The sequence below is a fragment of the Achroia grisella genome, unplaced genomic scaffold, assembly GCF_030625045.1.
Source record: "Achroia grisella isolate CSIRO2021 unplaced genomic scaffold, CSIRO_AGI_Agris_v1 utg512, whole genome shotgun sequence".
NCBI classification, from domain to species: Eukaryota; Metazoa; Arthropoda; class Insecta; order Lepidoptera; family Pyralidae; genus Achroia; species Achroia grisella.
Window position 1 is genome coordinate 296,800 of NW_026712906.1, and position 18,198 is coordinate 314,997.

Genomic DNA, 18,198 nt, shown 5'->3' on the forward strand with positions numbered 1-18,198 from the left:
TCACTTAAGTGTAAATAAAACCAATGACTGTTTAACACTTGTTTCTTTTATTAAATTATTATATATTCTTAAAAATGTATTCTAACAAAGTTTAATCAATAAGCATATAAATACACATATGCTAGGTGTTCTAGATCACGACACTAAGAACACCCCAAGTGTTCTTTACATTTCAGCATCAGATGCACACACACTCTTTAAAATGTCAATGTTATTTTCACTTGGTACCAGTGGAAAGCAACGCCAGGAGTCCAGATGCAACAGTGAGTGAGAAAATGTAGTTTCTGTATTGAATTAATTAAGAAAATATATTATTATAGTCAAAATTTTTAATCTACAAAATTTAAGATTGTCTTACATCTGCATTATCTGTCAATGGTCAATTGAATGATTTGAAATATTTTCACCTGATGAAAGTCAAAACTATCACCTACAGTTGACAATTATTTGTTATCTCTGCATATCCTGTAATTTCACCATTCATACATCTTTCATAGTAATAGAAAATTGTTACAAATTACTATTACTATGTAAGATGCTAGGAATACACAATGTCAGGTTGGCCTCCACATTGCCTTCTTGGAAAGCATCACAGTCTTCATGCTCATCCTATCATCTCCAACTGGTGCACTGGTGCATAGGTATATGCAGGCAGCTCATTCCATATAAAAAAGACCACATATTTTTTTATAATCAGACTAAAACTATCTACAAAACCAGTATGAGAAATATTTATGTATTAGGTTTTTTAAAAGGATACACAGTAGGTGTGAAAGAGCGAAGCAAGTAGAAGCTGCTCAGGATCACAATTGTCAAGTAAAGGGCATTGTTGTAGAAGATGGAGTAGGTAGTGGCCTCATAATCGGCTACCTCATTCTTCTTCCATAAAATCCTGAAATATATAAAACAACACCTTCAGCTATTCTCACTATTTAGATTATCAGTTTTAATTTTATAAAAAAAATTGTGACCTAAATTGAAAAAAATTAAAGACATAATGGAATAAGATTTATGAGACTGTGATGCCTAAAATACTAAGATTTTACAGTTCAGCAATTTTAGAGTTCCGTCTCTAAGCCTTTGTAAACATTGACAGCTCATTCATATATATTAATTATTAAAAATAATCAATTATAACCTCTCATCCTTCTCCTTGCGGCTCATTTTTTTATCGTCAGCAAGTTTCCGGGCCATCTCGCGGGCCACCGCATCTTCTCGACGTACTGCCACTCTGTGTTTCAACTGGAATTTAGTGTTTCGGTATGCCAAAGCCAGAAGCCACGTACTAGCTCCCGTTACCAGGACGAACCAAACTAAAGATGTGGTTACTTCCAAAGCGTGCACTCTCCAGAACAACCCTACAACAACATAAAGAAGAAAATTAAATATTACCCATTCAATAATACAATTATGAATTAAAATTTTGAAATTATGTTGTGTATATCGTAATTAAACAATTTATATAATTAATAGCATTATATATTACAAAATGTACTCACATATAGGAATTGCAGAAACGATGAAAGCATTCCCATAGAACAGTGCTGAAGATTTAGTTGAAACATTTCGACTAAAATCTTGTAACAACAATTCCTCTTCTTTTGTAAATGCTTTATTTGCTTTTCCAGACATTCTTTATTAATATTAATTAAATTACCGTAGAAAGTAAATACCACGTAGGACGAAAATAAACTGAGAAAGAGAAACAGTAACACACTTACTACTGCTATGTATGATAAAAAAGTGTAAGTTGGCCGAGTAAAAGCGAAACGTCAAGTGACATGCCACCAACGTGTCAAATGCAATACCAACATTGCAATAAAATTTATCTAGGGATGTATATAAATGGCAGATTACCAAAGAATAGACTTTATGTGAATATATATTAAAATATAACAATCAATTATAAAATATATTTTTTTCATTGTGTCGATTATAGTCCAATAATATGTTTAATTATGTTCTAATGTTCTAATCTCTTGGGCAAGTTGTTCACTTCTCGACTTGCACCCCAAAGATCTTTTGTTTTTTGGTTCTGTCCCTTGACCGAAAGGCAAAGGAAACTGAACCCATACATCCATGTCTGCATGTTTTTGATATTAGAAATAGATCTTAGATCACAATGACAGCCGGCATTTTGTCAAATCGTTGACAGTTACGTTGTCCTCGTTTTTCAAATTTGAAATTATGTTGTCTGTTATTTATCGTCCCGCGTTATTGTAATGTTAATATTTATCTTAATGAAAACAAATATTGTTTGTTTTTTGTTATTACAATTACTGTAATTTTTGACATAGAAATTCTTTCATTTATAACTATTTTGTAAAGTGTATATAAAAGCTCACTGAAAAATGAGTCACTTTGAATTTGCTATACCACTGCAAAAAGATGAGTTATTGGAGTCCCATGCAGGACAATATCACGTCGAAGATGTGGTTCAACCACGTCTTCTCTTATCCAAACTTCAAGGTAAGTCTTCATAAAGTTACTAATATTTCGAAGCAGTTAGTTATTATTAAAAACAACTAAAAGTTTTAATATCCCTTATTTTTTTTTTGTTTGTTGACTAGATATTACCTTATTTATTGTTACATTATTAACTTCTAAATTTAATTCCAGACTGAAAACAATTTTGTTAAGCAGTCGTCTACCTTTTTGCTGGTTATGTCTTAAATGAATTCACATAAATATGAGAAAAATCTTTAACTATGGAGATATGAATTGCATTATAATGATAATTTGCCATTTCTCCATAATTAGTTCTATATAATTTATATGTCTGCGAATAAATCATTTGATTTATTAGCAGACATATAAATTATATAAAAATTATTCTACTTAATTAGTTTAATTTCATCTATGTAATTTTTGTTTTTAAGTACACTTCAAAATGAACGGTTGTGGAAAGTGACTCCTTAATACCCAGTTAGCAATATAAAATACAGACAATAGATAATCTATATTATAATTTTACAGATGCTGCTCGTGCTTACAACTCTGATGGTGTGGAGTACATATTGGAACACTTTGATACCTACTTTTCTATAATAGTTCATGGCAATAAACTGGAATGGAACATCATTAATAAAGGTAACTTTTCTTAGTTGATGATGCTAATTATAAACAAAATGAACAAGAACTTTGCATGCTAATATTAATTATAATGGTAGCATACTGCCTGTAGTAGCTGAAGCCAAGTTTCTTGGTGTAACATTAACAAAAAATCTATCTTGGAATAAGCATGTCTGTAATATATCTGATAAAGCTTCTAGAGCTTTTAATATTTTAAAATGCCTTTCCAAAACATTTTGGGGGGCTGTGATGATGCTAATTATAAACAAAATGAACTGTGTTGATAATAATTACTTTAAATAATAATAATATTAATCATCTTTATTTGTCTCAAGTAATATTACTGCTTAGTATAAAATTTAGAAGTTAGAAAGAAGATAAAATTATAACACAGAGGTGACAGTGGGTCCACCCTCTCTGCTATTCTTATTTACTATCAGAATAATATAACATATAGAATGTTTACTTTTAAAAATTAAAATGTGTAATTTATTAATTAGTTCCTCAAGAAGTTTCATATATCTTTTAATCAACCCAGTGATTTATATAAATCATTATAATTTTAATCACAATAAACAAACAACAAAATAATAATTTTAGGTTTTGACCATGTTGTTCGAGCTGCAAAAAACCTTTGCAACCACCTTGAAGCCATATTTCAGGACCAAGAAATTGATAATGATGTTCGTGTCAAGAACCTTAACATACTCAAAATGTCCATGTATCTTTTTACACAATTAATGAAGACAAAAGACGCAAAGTTAGCTGCCGATGTATGTATGATTTATTATTATCCTAAATTTTGACATTACTGGTATGATTGTAGAATATTTTATGTAACTTTTAAATGAAGTGATATATACCAGGTATTGGTCTCATATTCTTATCTGATTATAAGGAGGCAGCAATTTGCAAATCTCTTTTAATTGCTACTCTATTTTATTTCACTTCATTTTTAATTTAATTTACTTAATTTATCTTTGTTATATATATGAACATTATTTGACTACCTTGGTGTTGTAACAGTGAACTTACTGTCTGCTTAGAAGTTTGATCCTAACACAATCCAAACATTTGTAGTCAACAAAATATCTATTTGTGTTAGTGCTTGCTTACTTTATGTACTGCTTTTATAAGATGCTTTTATGCTATATAAGAATGTTATAAAATAATTAAAAGATAAGAATTATATCTTTAGTATAAGTATTAGTATGTCAATGCTTTTTTTAGAACTCAACAAAATTAACATTAGGTAAGAAAGGCAAAAAGGCAACAGATGATGATGAGTTTTGTGGGTGGACTGAATCAGATAAGCAGGCTGCTCTTGTTGCTTTACATTTAGTACTTCAGCAACCATTGTCTCGCTTATGGGACCCACCACTCGCTGAAGACAACTTTGTCTCGTAAGTGTTCTTAAAGTTTAACATATATTGTCATGGGGAAGGAGATTGTTAGTTATAATCCCATTGCTAGAAATGTACCATGTCAAAGTACCGCCCTCCGTGCAGTTCCCCCTGGGAACTATTGTGGTAAATTGATATTTGTCAAAATACCCTATTTTGACAAATGTCATGACTATGCTCTTTTTGCCGGCTTCCATCGGTGCCCCACCAGCGAAAACCATTCACGCTAATGCATCATTCCATTATCACTGATAAAAAAATAGAGTAGTGAGTTTTCCTTTAGAAGAATTTACATTTATAAGTCTTTCAGTTAGACAAGGAACTAACTGACTCACTGGAAGAAGTATACATACCTATTAACGCGAATAAAGCTCCACTGAGATAGTGAATCCAGGGTGTACAAATAAGTCTAGATAAAATAAGTACTTATTATATGATAAATACTTATCATGCTTTGAAAAGTGTCACACCATCATCATTAACCCTTTGCCTCAACCAACCCTTTGAGGTCAACCTAACATGGTATATTGCTAATATATGTAATGTTAGGTTGACCTCCATGCGGTTCCCCTTGGAAACCATCTTAATACATTTCAGGATGGGCTGACCTGACCTCATGCTGATAAACTGTTTATATTTCTATATTTGCAGAATGGTAGCAGACCCCTGTTACAATGCTCTAGAGGAACAAATAATAAAAAATAAAGTAATCAGAGAAACAGTGTTTCAAGTCCTAGGTGTCTTAATTAAAAAATACAATCATGGAACATCCTGCCTGATAAAACTAGTGCAGGTAATTCTAATTATACTTTTAATTTAATTACAGTGTTATCACAAGCAATGGTATCAGTGTCATATATTAAATGATGAGAATACAATATAATTTGTTTTGTTTTTAGATTCTTCAAATGGTGGAGCATGCTGTGTCTCCAATATGTGCAGGAGTAGTACAATTGACCAAAGAATTTGGTCTCGGTACTTTTGGACCACAAATGGTATAAAAATTTGTTTAATATTTTCTAGGAAACTTAGTCTTACATTATTTTGTGTGAATAATATCCAGTTTCCTAAATGAGTATTAAGTAACTTCATTCGCTTATACTAAAAGGAAATTCTAAATCTTTTTACGACATCTATTGTTATATATTTAATTTACTATTCTAGTTGACCATACAGTGCCAAAATAATATAATTTTGAACCATTTTGAGGAATATTCCTTTTTAATTGATTAGTCTACATATTGACCCATATTTAACTTTATATACTATACGTTTATAAGATATTTATATTGGTATTTTCAAAAATTAATCAACAAACAGATAAAAAGTGATTTAGTATATGTGTATTAATTAATAAATTATTACATAAATGATGTAAACTACTTTTCTACAATGACAGAATAATTTATTGTCAATATTAATATACTTTAGGTTCGAGAAATTGCTGAAGCATTAGCATCAACTGATGAAGAAAATGCAGGTGGTGGCACGGAGCAAGGTGCTGCAAAGAACTGTGGCGCATTTCTGTTGGAACTCACAAAAGAGCTTCCCAAAGAAATGACTGGTGCAATTGCTACTATTCAACCATACTTGGAAAGTGATGAGGTAAAATGCTTATCATTTTTTTATAAATGTTATTATATATAATATAATTACCAAGTGGTATTTTTTATAATTTATAAGTACACTAATCTACTGTATTTCACATGCATTTCATTTGTATCATATATATATTTCTAATTTATAGAAAAAAATAATCAATTTAATGTCATTATACCAACGTTTTATGCATGCCTTATCTTTATACTAATTACGAGATTTTTAATTCATTTAGTAGAAAGAAAAAAAAATCTTGTTTGGATATAATTCCTGAGTAATCATTTATGTTTAAGTTATTGTTAAAAAGCTTTATTCATCACCAGTCCTACACTCTCCGCATCAGTGTGCTGGGCATGATGTGCGAGGTTCTAAGCGTTGAGCTCAGCGGCGAGGGATTAACTGACGAGCAACGCTGCCAACGGGACGACTTCCTTGATGACCTCTATGAACACTTGCACGATCTCTCCGCTTACGTCAGACACAAGGTATACTTGTATTAACTTGTAAATATACCTTAAATTACATATACATATTTAATTGTTTACAAACAAATACAGATTTGACCATTTTGTAAATCCTTTCCTATCTATAATCTATAGAGAACTACATTATTAATGATGATGAATTAATGATAAGTTTTTTACTTGAATAATAAGTAAATAGAAGCAGATCTAATTAATACAATTTTTATTGTTTTCATTGTCTCGGGATAGGTGCTACAATTCTGGTGTCGTCTGCAGCGTGAAAACTGCGTACCGGTGAGCAGGCAACGTACCGTGCTTGAGCGCGCCATCGGCCGTTTACGGGACAAAGCCGCGCTCGTTAGAAAAGCCGCTATTCAACTTCTCAAAGTAACCTTTTATTTGTTTGTCTTTTATAATTTACTATCGCTATTTGTAGACTATTTCACACAAACATATCCAGGTCCAACGTGTTACAATTGAAATAACAATCTAATGAATTACAAGAATTCACTGGAATAGTTTGGGGATTTAGTCACCAAATTAACTGCATGACTGAATAACAAACCCCAAACTGTTATGTATTCTTACTATATATTTTATTTAACATTGTCAAATAACGGTGTCCTACATTATATATATTTTGAAAATATGTATTTATTTTTAGTTTTATTAGCATTTGCAATAGATCAGAAATAGAGCTTAATATTATTTTATAGGTTTTCTTAGAATGTAACCCCTTTTCGGCACAATTGAAATTGGAAATGCTAGAAGAACAACTACAAACTGAAGAGAAAATATTGGAGGCACTCCAGAAAAAGCTCAATCCAGGGCCGGACCCAGAACTAGTAAAGAAATGGGACAAAATAGAAAAGGATGTGGTTAAGACCATAAAAGAAAAGATGGATATTTTGACCCAAGATGAGCCAGAGCTTTCACAGGCGTCAGTGCATAACTTATATGAAGCAATACGGAAACATCTGCGTGATAAGGATTATTACAAAGCCTACCTTATTGTGAAACATACTGAGCGACAATATCCAGATGCAAAACTTTTGAGATGCGACATGGAGAAAAGTGATCAGGTATGAATGTTCTTTTCTTATATTCTAATCTTCATATAACATATGTAAGTTAGATGGACTATCATGTTATATTTAAATATTTCAGGTAGACTACTTCGTTGCTTTGTTAAGAAATATCTTCATTATTCCGGATCGAAGAAATTCGATTTCTCAAACACAGCAGTGTGAGAATGAAATAGCGTTATACAAGAGATTTGAAGAGAAGGAGAACATAGTAGCATTCCTTCAGGAGTCAGTACACTTCAGTCGCATGGTGTCTGAAGCCGTACCTCTAATAAATTCACTACTGATGTCGAAACAGGCCGGCGACGTCAGTGAGGCGATAGACTTCTTCACTACAGCTCATCATTTCAACATAGAATCGGCTAAAACTGGAGTTGTTAATATGTTAATGCTTGTATGGTCGCCAGATCAGGTTAGTGTTGTTTTATAATTTTGTTTAGTGTAGCCTTACTTTCAGTGTACCTGAAGACTTACTATAATTTTTCTCTAGTACTACTCATTCAGTTTTATCTGATACCAAAAATTGTTTTAAAGGTTTAACCACATATTGGAGCACCCTTTCTACATGCATATCAATACAAATAAATAAATTATTATACAAATATATAAATTCTTTGCAAACTTTGTGCTCATAGTACTAATTTAGATCTCAACTTTCCAAAAATATATTACACTATGTACTTACATATTTGAAATGGGCTTTTAACAAATCATACATGGGATCAAATCACTTCAAAAATAATTTATTCTTGTACGACATTTTAGCCGCTTATGAACGTCAAGCTAAATTTAAGTTTGATCAAACTTTATAGGCGTTTGCTTAGCTATTACGTCTGCTTCTGGTTTAACTGAGCTTCTATGGGTTGAGCGCAGGACAAGCGCGAGGCGGTGGAGCGCGCGTACCGCAGCATGTACGTGGAAGACGAGGCGCGCGCGGAACGTGCACGAGCCTTCGCGGCCGCGCGACGATTGGCCGCCCTCGTTACCAGGATCGACGCTGGCGCCGCACTCGCTCTCGCTCACCTTGTTGACCTGTGGCTAGAGCGAGGTGATATCTCACCCGCCGTTATACAGGCCAGTCTTATTCTACTCTTATAAGTAATCTGCCCAGGTTTTCTCAAGAGACTATGAAAGGAGGTTTAACGGGTAATTGTGGTAAAAAGTGTGTTTTTTGCCACAGTTACCCTTCTTCTATCTGTATATAATCTAGTCACTGTTTTCATTATTAGTGAATTATGTGGTAGGGAAATAAATAGTTTAAATAATCTATTTGATGGAGAATGTAAACATTATTATTTGTTCAAGATTTTTCTAGAATATCATTATATGTATTACTATTATTTAATTTCAGGTATTCTGGGAAATGTTTCTTAAAAAAATTGATGGAACCACTGACATGGAAAGTTACGCGGCGCTGTCGCTTCTCGTGATGATTGCTAAAGCTAAACCGTCAGTTGCGCTTGCAAACCTGGAAGTTATACAATCACACGGCCTCACCGCCGAGTATGATTATAGAAACTTAAGTGTGCAACTACTTTTGTCCCTGGCAAAGAAGAATCAGCGTTATCCCGCAGATCATTCTATATTTACTTCCGTATACGACAGCCTGCTCGAAACGTACTCAAGAATGAATAAGTTCATGTCATTTGCAGCTAATTCAATAGATTTGTTTTATACTGTTTGTGATACGCCAGATGTTATATGTGCAAAGTTATTAGCAGAAATGTACAGGAAAATAGAAGAAACAATGGTCAAAGATATGGATAATGAAGAAGAGGCCAGTTTACCCACAGAGTTACTGATACGGTTCGTGTTTGTTTTGGGTCAAGTGGCACTACAGCAGTTGATATATCTTGACATAAGCGTGTACAGCGAACTCAGAAGACGAAATCAGGTAAAATTGTACTAAAAAGCATTTGTTTATTTAAAGTACATTATTGTTATTTGTATAATTCTATAATCGTTTTTGTAAATTACATTGTTAACACAATAACAAATGCAAATAAATGAAAGTTGTTACATAACGCTCACACTCTATGTGTTCACTCACTATGTGTAATACTTGGTTTGTCTACAATTTAAGTTTTAAGCCTATTCCAAATTCAGATGTAATAATTATACAATATATTTTTAATTCAGGTGCGAGAGGAACGAAAAATAGAAGAAAAGAAGAAAAAGAAGGCGGGTACATTTGCAACCCCAGCCAGGCGCGGGCGGGTCGATGACCTGCGACGTCAGACGTTGATGAACGTCAGCGGTGCCAGCGCTTCGTCGCGAGGGCAGCGGGCTGCCAGTGTCGCCTCCAACAAGGGACCCTCCGTAAGCGACAATCTTCTTTATTATCTTGTTTTTTTTTTTTATGTTATGATACACATTGTTCCAGCCTGTTAGTGTCCTGAAAAATTTGAATAAATAAACGATACTTTTTAAAGTAAACATATTTTACTTAAATTCTTAAAATTGCTAGTCAAATCTAGTGTTCGGAAATTTGTTCGAGGAAAAGTGACAAGGAACTTGGGCAGAGTTTAAGTAATTTTTGTGTACAAAAATTATTACCATTAATTGTATATCCTATGTATCTCTATTAGTAGCTTAACAGTGGCATGTCTACGCGTTTGAGATGGCATTGAGAAGACATTCTAGATATATGATATACTAGCTGTGACCGCGACTTCGTTTGCATGAAATAGTTACCTTGTCCAAAAAAGAATTCATAATCTTCAAATCCAACTAAAAAAGTTTAATCTCCTATTTTATTTATAAAAAGTTAAAGAAAATGTATAAAATAAAAAAAATCGCTCATGTCATAAAATTTATATATATTTAATCAACAGCCTAACCGTAAGTTTCAATCTCGTAGCTTTAAAAATTACGATACCTCCACACAAACTTTCATCTCTCCTTTCAACACTAAGGAGTTGAAAAGTGTGGTGAAAGATTCAACCCTTTTTCGCATTAAAAAGTAGCCAGAGAAAGGATGTCTCTTTCTCAGGGTCTAGAAATTTCACTTAAATCGGTTCAGTAGTTTTGACCTGAAAGCACGACAGACAGACAGTTACTTTTACATTTATAATATTAGTAAGGATAGTAAGGATGAAAAAAATATTTGACAGATATTGTAAAAAATTTTTTTTAATCTATCAGACTAACACTACTATGACTGAAGAGGATACGGGGTTAGAAGGGGCAGTAGCTGATGACGCAGACGCAGAATATGTTCGCAACGTGTGCGAGCGAGACATTGTGGGTACTGGTACAACACTGTCTCGCTACTTACCGCTGCTTCGTTGGCTGCTTGCTAACCCCGCACGCTGTACACCGGCGCTTCAAGCTGCAGCCGCGCTAACATTCACTAGGTAGGATGGAAGTATATAAAGAAAATTACATAGCATAAATTTCACAAAAACCACAAACTATGGTAATTGGAGATTTTTTTCACATATCTATGTTTATATATATCTTTGTCACATTACTGTGTATATATATGTTGAGATGGCTATGGTGGTGTGTGGTGATAAACATGATAAAGAATAAATACATTAAAGTATCAAAGTGCCGCCGGTGTTGAAAGTAATCGTCTGTCATGGTATGGGCATGTAATACGTAGGAATGAAGATAATATTTTAAAGAAAATATTACATATGAAGGTGGAGGGTTTATAAGGGCCGGGAGACAAAAATCATTTTACGCCGACCCCAAATTTAGCAGTTTCGTACGCTGTAGACGTTTTACTTCTGATGGTCGCGGGTTTGATTTCTCGCACAGTACTAACATTTGTATGATTGATGGTATCAATCTGGATGTTTTGTAGATATATTATGTATGTATTTACAAAAAATATATATCTATGTTTTTGTATCAGTTCTTTAGTACCCATAACACAAGTTGTGTTTACCTTAGGACTAGACAGCGTTGTGTTAATTATCATGTAGACATTAGTTTTTTTCTAGGTCTCAGCTTGTTTTGCCATTTATTAGATTTTAAAAAGTATGAAAACACACTAGATAGATATATCATTTATTTGTTTGTTCCTAATCACACACAACATGTTCATAAGAATAGACATACATAATACGACTTAAGATTTATAAAATTGTTATTATGTGTGATCTGTAGCTATACAAAAAGGTCGAAGCTCAGCGTGGAACATTGTACAGGGAAGAAGACACTTATTTTCAGCTTCAACCCATTTGAGAGTAGGTGAAAATAATTATTGAAATAAAAATAAAAAGAGCAATATTGTCTGTGCAATGTGTGTATAATAATTACTACTTATTCTTCGTTTATTCATTATTATAATATTTTCCGCTCCATAGGTTCATGTTAGTCTCGAATTCAGTGTGTGAAGAAGGATTGCAGCTGATGGTTACTGTATTGAAGAGATCAAAGAACGCGTCTCTCAGGACCAACCTGACCATAGCATTTGCAGATCTTACTTTAAGGTTTCCCAATCTGACACAACCTTGGACACATCATATTTATCATATGTAAGTAAATACGTAACCATTAACGACTTTTTTACACCTTTCATAATTTTTACTGTTATCAATTGTTTTGCTAGTTATTATATAACAGCACATATAATATACATGCTGCCCACTATTATAATGTTAACTCATTTATATGTTAATCTATAAGATATTTTTAATATAGGCCTGAAATAAATAAATAAATATATATTTATTACCAGTTTAAGTGACGAAGAGCTAGAAGTGAGGCAGTGTGCCGTTAAAATGCTGTCATTCCTCGTGCTTCATGAGATGGTACGTGTAAAAGGTCAAATCGCAGATATGGCACTGTGTTGCGCCGACAAAGACCCGCGTGTTGCAAACATGACACGTTTATTTTTCAAACAACTCTCCCAAAAGGGTAACGCTTTATACAACGTGATGCCTGACATCATATCAAGGTTGAGCGATCCAGAATTGAATGTACCCGAGGAACAATACCGGGTGATTATGAAGTGAGTATACTTGTTGACAATACATCACAAAAATTGTCTTAAACATATATGCATATAAAGGTGATGTAATCCATTACACAGATGGACATTCAGTTTACATAATACATACACTGCATACAAATATTAATTTGCTGTTCAAAACTATCATTTAGATATTTTAATAAGATTTTTTATGGAAATGGCATGGAAACATCCAAAGCTCTCATATAACTTCCATATAAATTTCGTGCAGTCGCTTAGCTGTGTGTGTAAATAATATATAATATTATTTGCTTTATTAAACTTTGTCTTTTTAAATTCAGGTACATAACGTCTCTAATTCAGAAAGATCGCCAAATGGAGGCTTTAGTGGAAAAATTATGTCAGCGTTTCAAATTGTCTACTGAAGAACGACAATGGCGAGATCTGGCTTATTGCCTCTCCTTGTTCAACTACAACGAGCGATCGCTCCGCAAACTCATAGAGAACTTGGATTGTTATAAAGACAAACTACACTGTAATGGAGTCATGGAATGTTTTACAACACTCATGAATAATACGTCTAAAATGGCACGAAATGACATAAAGGTATACATTATTCTTATTATAACCATAAATTTTTATGAAGGAGGCCTACTGGCTGAAGGAGGTGTAGTATCGGCCCTGCTGTGCTTAGATTACCGTTGTCAGTGTCGTGCAGACCCACAGAGACCATTTATATTATTTTATTTTATATATATGTTGGTCTATAAGGTATAAATAATATGGTCCATAAATATATGGGTAATAAATTAATAATCCAAAGTACAATGTAATGTCAGTTTAATGTTAAATAAAATGAGTTGTTTACTTTTCAATTTTTTCTGTTATTTATATCTTTACGATCTGTCACATGTAGTCTCTGTGACATGTAGTCGTAACTTGAACTCACCGGCTCGACGCGCTATCTTACCCTAAACTTTGTCGTACTTTTATTTGATACGTCGGTTCGTTTGCCAAATACAATTTGGTGTTTGCAGACATTGGTAACGGAACTGAGTGATAAAATCGAGGAGTGCTTCGCTGTTCGCGATGGGGAAGAAGGAGAGATGGACTCGGGGGCGGGGGTGGGGCCGGGCGCCCCCCGCGCCACCCCGCGCCGCCGCCCCGCGCCGCGCCGCGCTCGTCGCAGATCTTCCAGCAGCCCAGACGAGGTACTTTTATATTTCAAGACAATCAAATTAAAAAGCATCCAATACCTCCGCTTTATAGACCAAAAATACTTAATAGAAATCACAATAAAAATAAAACAAATAGAAACGTTATGTTGCTATCATTCTATATATCATGCTATTATTTCTGCCTAATGGTTCAAATAATAGTCAACACAATTGACCCGTTTTTTTTTATTAAAAATATTACCACCTCTATTATTAATATACAAAATTATCAACAACGACTTCGCTAGGATGCAAAGTTGTGATAAAAACATATGTTATTGAAATCTGAGAAAATGTTATTGAAATCTGTTGCGTGGTTTGGAAATAAGTATACGGTCAGCAACTTCTCTTTATACTATTTTCACATAATAACAAACTCGCTATTAAATTTAAACTTAATTAGAATATTTTTATCAAGGTTAATAATGACTGAAACAATATTTCATAATGTAAATTATTTATTATTTATTTTATTATTCTAGAATGAACCACCAAACAATGATGCAACACCTCAGTCAGTCAGAAAATCAAGCAGAAAACCCACAAGAACTAAAAAGGCTGTATCATATGAGAGTGATGAATCAGGTGGGTACATTTAATCAATAATCCGTTAATCACAATTATTATCTTATGTGTACACGCACCTGGGTGTTAAATACATACAAAAAAGATGTATAATGAGATATTCATACTCAAATACGACGAAGAATAAATATGCTTAAGAAGTACATTCTAACAATCTATCATAACCTTAAGAATAAGTTTAGTTATGAAGGTATATCCTTTATAACCAAGCCAAAAGCCAATTAATAAAATGAACCTAATAAGTAATAAATGAAAATAATGATGAGTATAATAAAAAAGTAAAGTAAAACCTGAAACAAATATTTTTACTTTAACCACTTCAAAAAATATTTTTAAATCTAAATAGATTATGTCTCTGATTAGTTTGTATGAAATAGTATAAAATAATAATAGTTTTCAAGTATCCAATTTACTCGTGTGAAGTATCTCTCCAGTTGTTATGCTCTTTACTATTAACACTGTATATGAGAGATGGCACTACAACCACAACTAACTATTTTAGATGCCAATATTTCGTAACTTTTAGGGTAATTAATTTTTAGTAGCCAGGTTTTATTTATTGAACTTTTAAAGAGTATCATTGTCATAGAGGGATGGCCCTTTCCCAGCAATGGTATAATAATAAATCGTTGCGGTAAAAATAATTCAGGTTTGTTACTTTTGTATATAATTAATAATTCTTATTTAAATGTAAATAAATATATGTCTATTCCAGATGACGAGCCACAAAAACAAGAAGATGACGTATTTAAAAAACCTACCAAAAAAGCAACACGACGACGAAAATTATAGAAAGTATCAATATTATTGTTACGTGTAATGAGATAATTGAGAAAAATCTAAATGATTAAATAATTTAACATTGTCAGTATTTTTTTTAATAAGAATTTATAATTAATGCTTTGAAAACCACTAAGCTACTAAACTGCTTCGTCCAGTTGTAGTGTTCTACAGTATATTTAATAGGATTTAACTCACAGTAGACTTACTTAAATATGTAAACAAGTAAATAATATTTGTTTATTACTATAGATCAAGGGTGAACAAATTTTTCATCAACGGGGTAATTTAAATTATAAAAAAATTGGCAGAGCGCACATAAAGTCATCATCATCATTATCTGCTTCTTCCTTATCCCATTTGTTTGGAGTCAATTAAAAAAGTAACTTATAAATAATTTACAAAAATTTTTAATAAACATTAGAATAGAAAAATAAATAATTTTAAGCCAAAATAAAAGCTACAACAGACGCGGTGCGTTCTTATTGTATACTAGCTGTACACTCGACTTCGTTAGTAAAAAATTGTTATTTCAATATTACAAACAGACGCTCCAATTTTATTTATATGTATTGATGTGAACAAGTCGGCACAACTAAGTAGCTCATCAGAAAAATTGTTTCGGATTAGTATGTACCTACTACCAGTTTATTATAATTAATTAAAAATAATAACATATTGGAACAAAGTCGAAAAAATAAATATATTTTTAAAATGTGTAAACAATGTTTAACGGCTCGCGGGCTCATTGATGCTCATCCCTACTATAGATTATTGTTTAGCCTTTCTCCTTGCTAATAAATAACGAATGGTAGTTTGGATGATACACATTCTATGGGTTGCCAGCATTCTACCCTTTTATTTACCTATGCAAACTGTTTTGATTTAGTTATAGTACCAAAGATTAAAGTAAATATACTAAACGAAACCTAGTTACAGAATAATGTTTTTAAGTTCATAGAATAGACTAAAGTAAATGTTATGTAAACAATTTGAATTAAACAACCAGCACATCAATATTATTTATTCAATAAACATACATTTTTGATTAGTTTAGATAATCAATACATGATTTGAAAATGTATACTAGTGCCACTTCATCCAAAGCCCTGAAATTTGAAATAGAAAACTTAAGTTACACAATTTGTTTTGACAAGTGATTTGTTTTGATTACTTTGATATTAATGTCGTTGTAAAACCAAAAAATTACGAGTCTAATGACTAATGAGAATTTCTACTTGTGGATGAAATAACACTTCACTACTGAATCAAATGATAAAACTTACATTTTATGTGTTGTTCTGTGTAGTAATGACAAAAAGTTTCACAATGTTGACTACTCATTTAAAGTGTCGCGGCGGCATATATCCACGTTCTAAAATAGAAAGATTTCCAGTACCCGACGATAAAGTGGATTGGTCCAGCGAATATAAACAGTATCAACCTCCAGACTATACAGAATCTTCTATAAATGGCAAACCGTGGGCAGATCCTAACATTGGTGAGATCATTTTTATACTTAATAGAACTATATACATAAGTTCATTCAATATATGTAAAATTACCATATTTCAATATTGGTTATATATTTTAGGCGGTTCAAATTTTCAACCCAAATGGAATGATGTAGATGGAAAAGTGAGCAGGGTAAGCCATATGGGCCCTTACAGAATTACAAATGGGTATCCTCAGAACCCTATTGGACGCACTGGTATTTGTGGAAGGGGTATACTTGGAAGATGGGGACCTAACCATGCTGCAGATCCTGTTGTAACACGTTGGAAAAGATTAGAATCGGGCAAAATGGTTCTTGATAGAGATAATAAGTAAAGCATCATATTTCATCTAAATTGTACTCTAAATACACTGTAGATGCAAGATAATTTATTATGAATTATTATTTCAGACCAATTCTCCAATTTGTAGCAATAAAACGTGGAGATACAGGAGAATGGGCTCTGCCTGGTGGTATGGTTGACCCTGGTGAAAAAGTAACTGCAACTGCCATCAGAGAGTTTCAAGAAGAAGCTACAAACTTTTTAGTTATGTCTGATGGTGGGTGGAATATTGTATTTAATTAGGTGTTATTTTGATGAACTCCATTTCATTACTTAAGGGATTTATATTATTTTGTTTCCTTTTCATTCACTTCATTATAATTAGCATGTGTGACCACACATACTTATAATGGAAAACACAGCTACCAGAAGCACTATAACCATTTAATTGATATCATTTTGTTTACCAATGAAGCAAAATAATATAAATCCTCAATTTAGTATTGGTTGGTAGAATGTTTATCTTATTAATGACATAGTAATCATATAATAAATATATTTTATAATACCTACTAGAATTTAATTGAAAATTTTCAGAGGAAAAGGAGGAATGGGCACAGAAGTTTCATGAATTCTTTAAAGAAGGTGAAATTGTATACAAAGGTTATGTTGATGACCGACGTAATACAGACAATGCATGGATGGAAACTGTGGCATATAATTTTCATGATGATAATGGAAGTATTGTAGGTGCTCTAAAATTACATGCAGGAGATGATGCTGTGGGAGTACGATGGGTGGATGCCACACCTTATATTAGTCTGTATGCCAGTCATGACACTATACTGAAGGAAGTACTAAAACAGAGAATAGATTCATTAAGATAGTTTAAAGTTATTTTTAAAAATATAAAAGGTGATATAGTTAAAGAAACAAAAAGTTATGATTCTAAAAGAAATGTTATGAAATAAAGTGTGTATTCATAAGGTGTGATTATTTTATTATGTATTATATATTCTAATATATAATACTCATGTCAAATATGGTAATGTAAATTTCATTACTTTTTCCAGCATTTGGGACATTATTTAGGTAGGTATGCTATGTATAAAAAATATTCAGACAACCGGTTCATTTAGCATTATTTATTAAGTGATAAACAAGTCTTTACACATTCCAACTTCAGATCCGGTTTACACCCCATCTTCACATTTTACTTTTTCATGCATACAATAAAGCATTTTATATAATAATAATAATATAAGCATAGGCAGTAAGACAAGATACAATA

The 18,198-nt window shown here is 32.5% G+C and overlaps 3 protein-coding genes across 3 annotated transcripts; 2 read left to right on the plus strand and 1 right to left on the minus strand.

Annotated features, from left to right (window-relative positions):
- Positions 1-30: 30 nt before the first annotated feature.
- On the minus strand, positions 31-1,783 carry LOC131846741 (translocon-associated protein subunit gamma). Its single transcript, XM_059196124.1, has 4 exons — positions 1,500-1,783; positions 1,139-1,358; positions 761-892; positions 31-284 (listed from the first exon to the last, which is right to left on the minus strand). Exons 1-4 carry the CDS (start codon positions 1,630-1,632, stop codon positions 218-220), a joined length of 552 nt encoding a protein of 183 aa, XP_059052107.1. The 5' UTR covers positions 1,633-1,783; the 3' UTR covers positions 31-217.
- Positions 1,784-2,180: 397 nt separating this feature from the next.
- On the plus strand, positions 2,181-15,271 carry LOC131846748 (condensin complex subunit 1). Its single transcript, XM_059196132.1, has 21 exons — positions 2,181-2,469; positions 2,977-3,090; positions 3,673-3,845; positions 4,303-4,475; positions 5,127-5,268; positions 5,375-5,470; positions 5,907-6,080; positions 6,398-6,559; positions 6,788-6,925; positions 7,255-7,620; positions 7,706-8,035; positions 8,497-8,697; positions 8,975-9,517; positions 9,763-9,942; positions 10,768-10,979; positions 11,940-12,110; positions 12,314-12,586; positions 12,889-13,153; positions 13,585-13,758; positions 14,247-14,349; positions 15,065-15,271. Exons 1-21 carry the CDS (start codon positions 2,352-2,354, stop codon positions 15,139-15,141), a joined length of 4,185 nt encoding a protein of 1,394 aa, XP_059052115.1. The 5' UTR covers positions 2,181-2,351; the 3' UTR covers positions 15,142-15,271.
- A 961-nt stretch (positions 15,272-16,232) lies between these two features.
- On the plus strand, positions 16,233-17,881 carry LOC131846749 (ADP-ribose pyrophosphatase, mitochondrial). Its single transcript, XM_059196133.1, has 4 exons — positions 16,233-16,630; positions 16,724-16,955; positions 17,036-17,184; positions 17,505-17,881. The coding sequence occupies exons 1-4, from the start codon at positions 16,402-16,404 to the stop codon at positions 17,792-17,794; spliced, it is 900 nt and encodes a 299-aa protein (XP_059052116.1). The 5' UTR covers positions 16,233-16,401; the 3' UTR covers positions 17,795-17,881.
- The last annotated feature ends 317 nt before the right edge of the window (positions 17,882-18,198 follow it).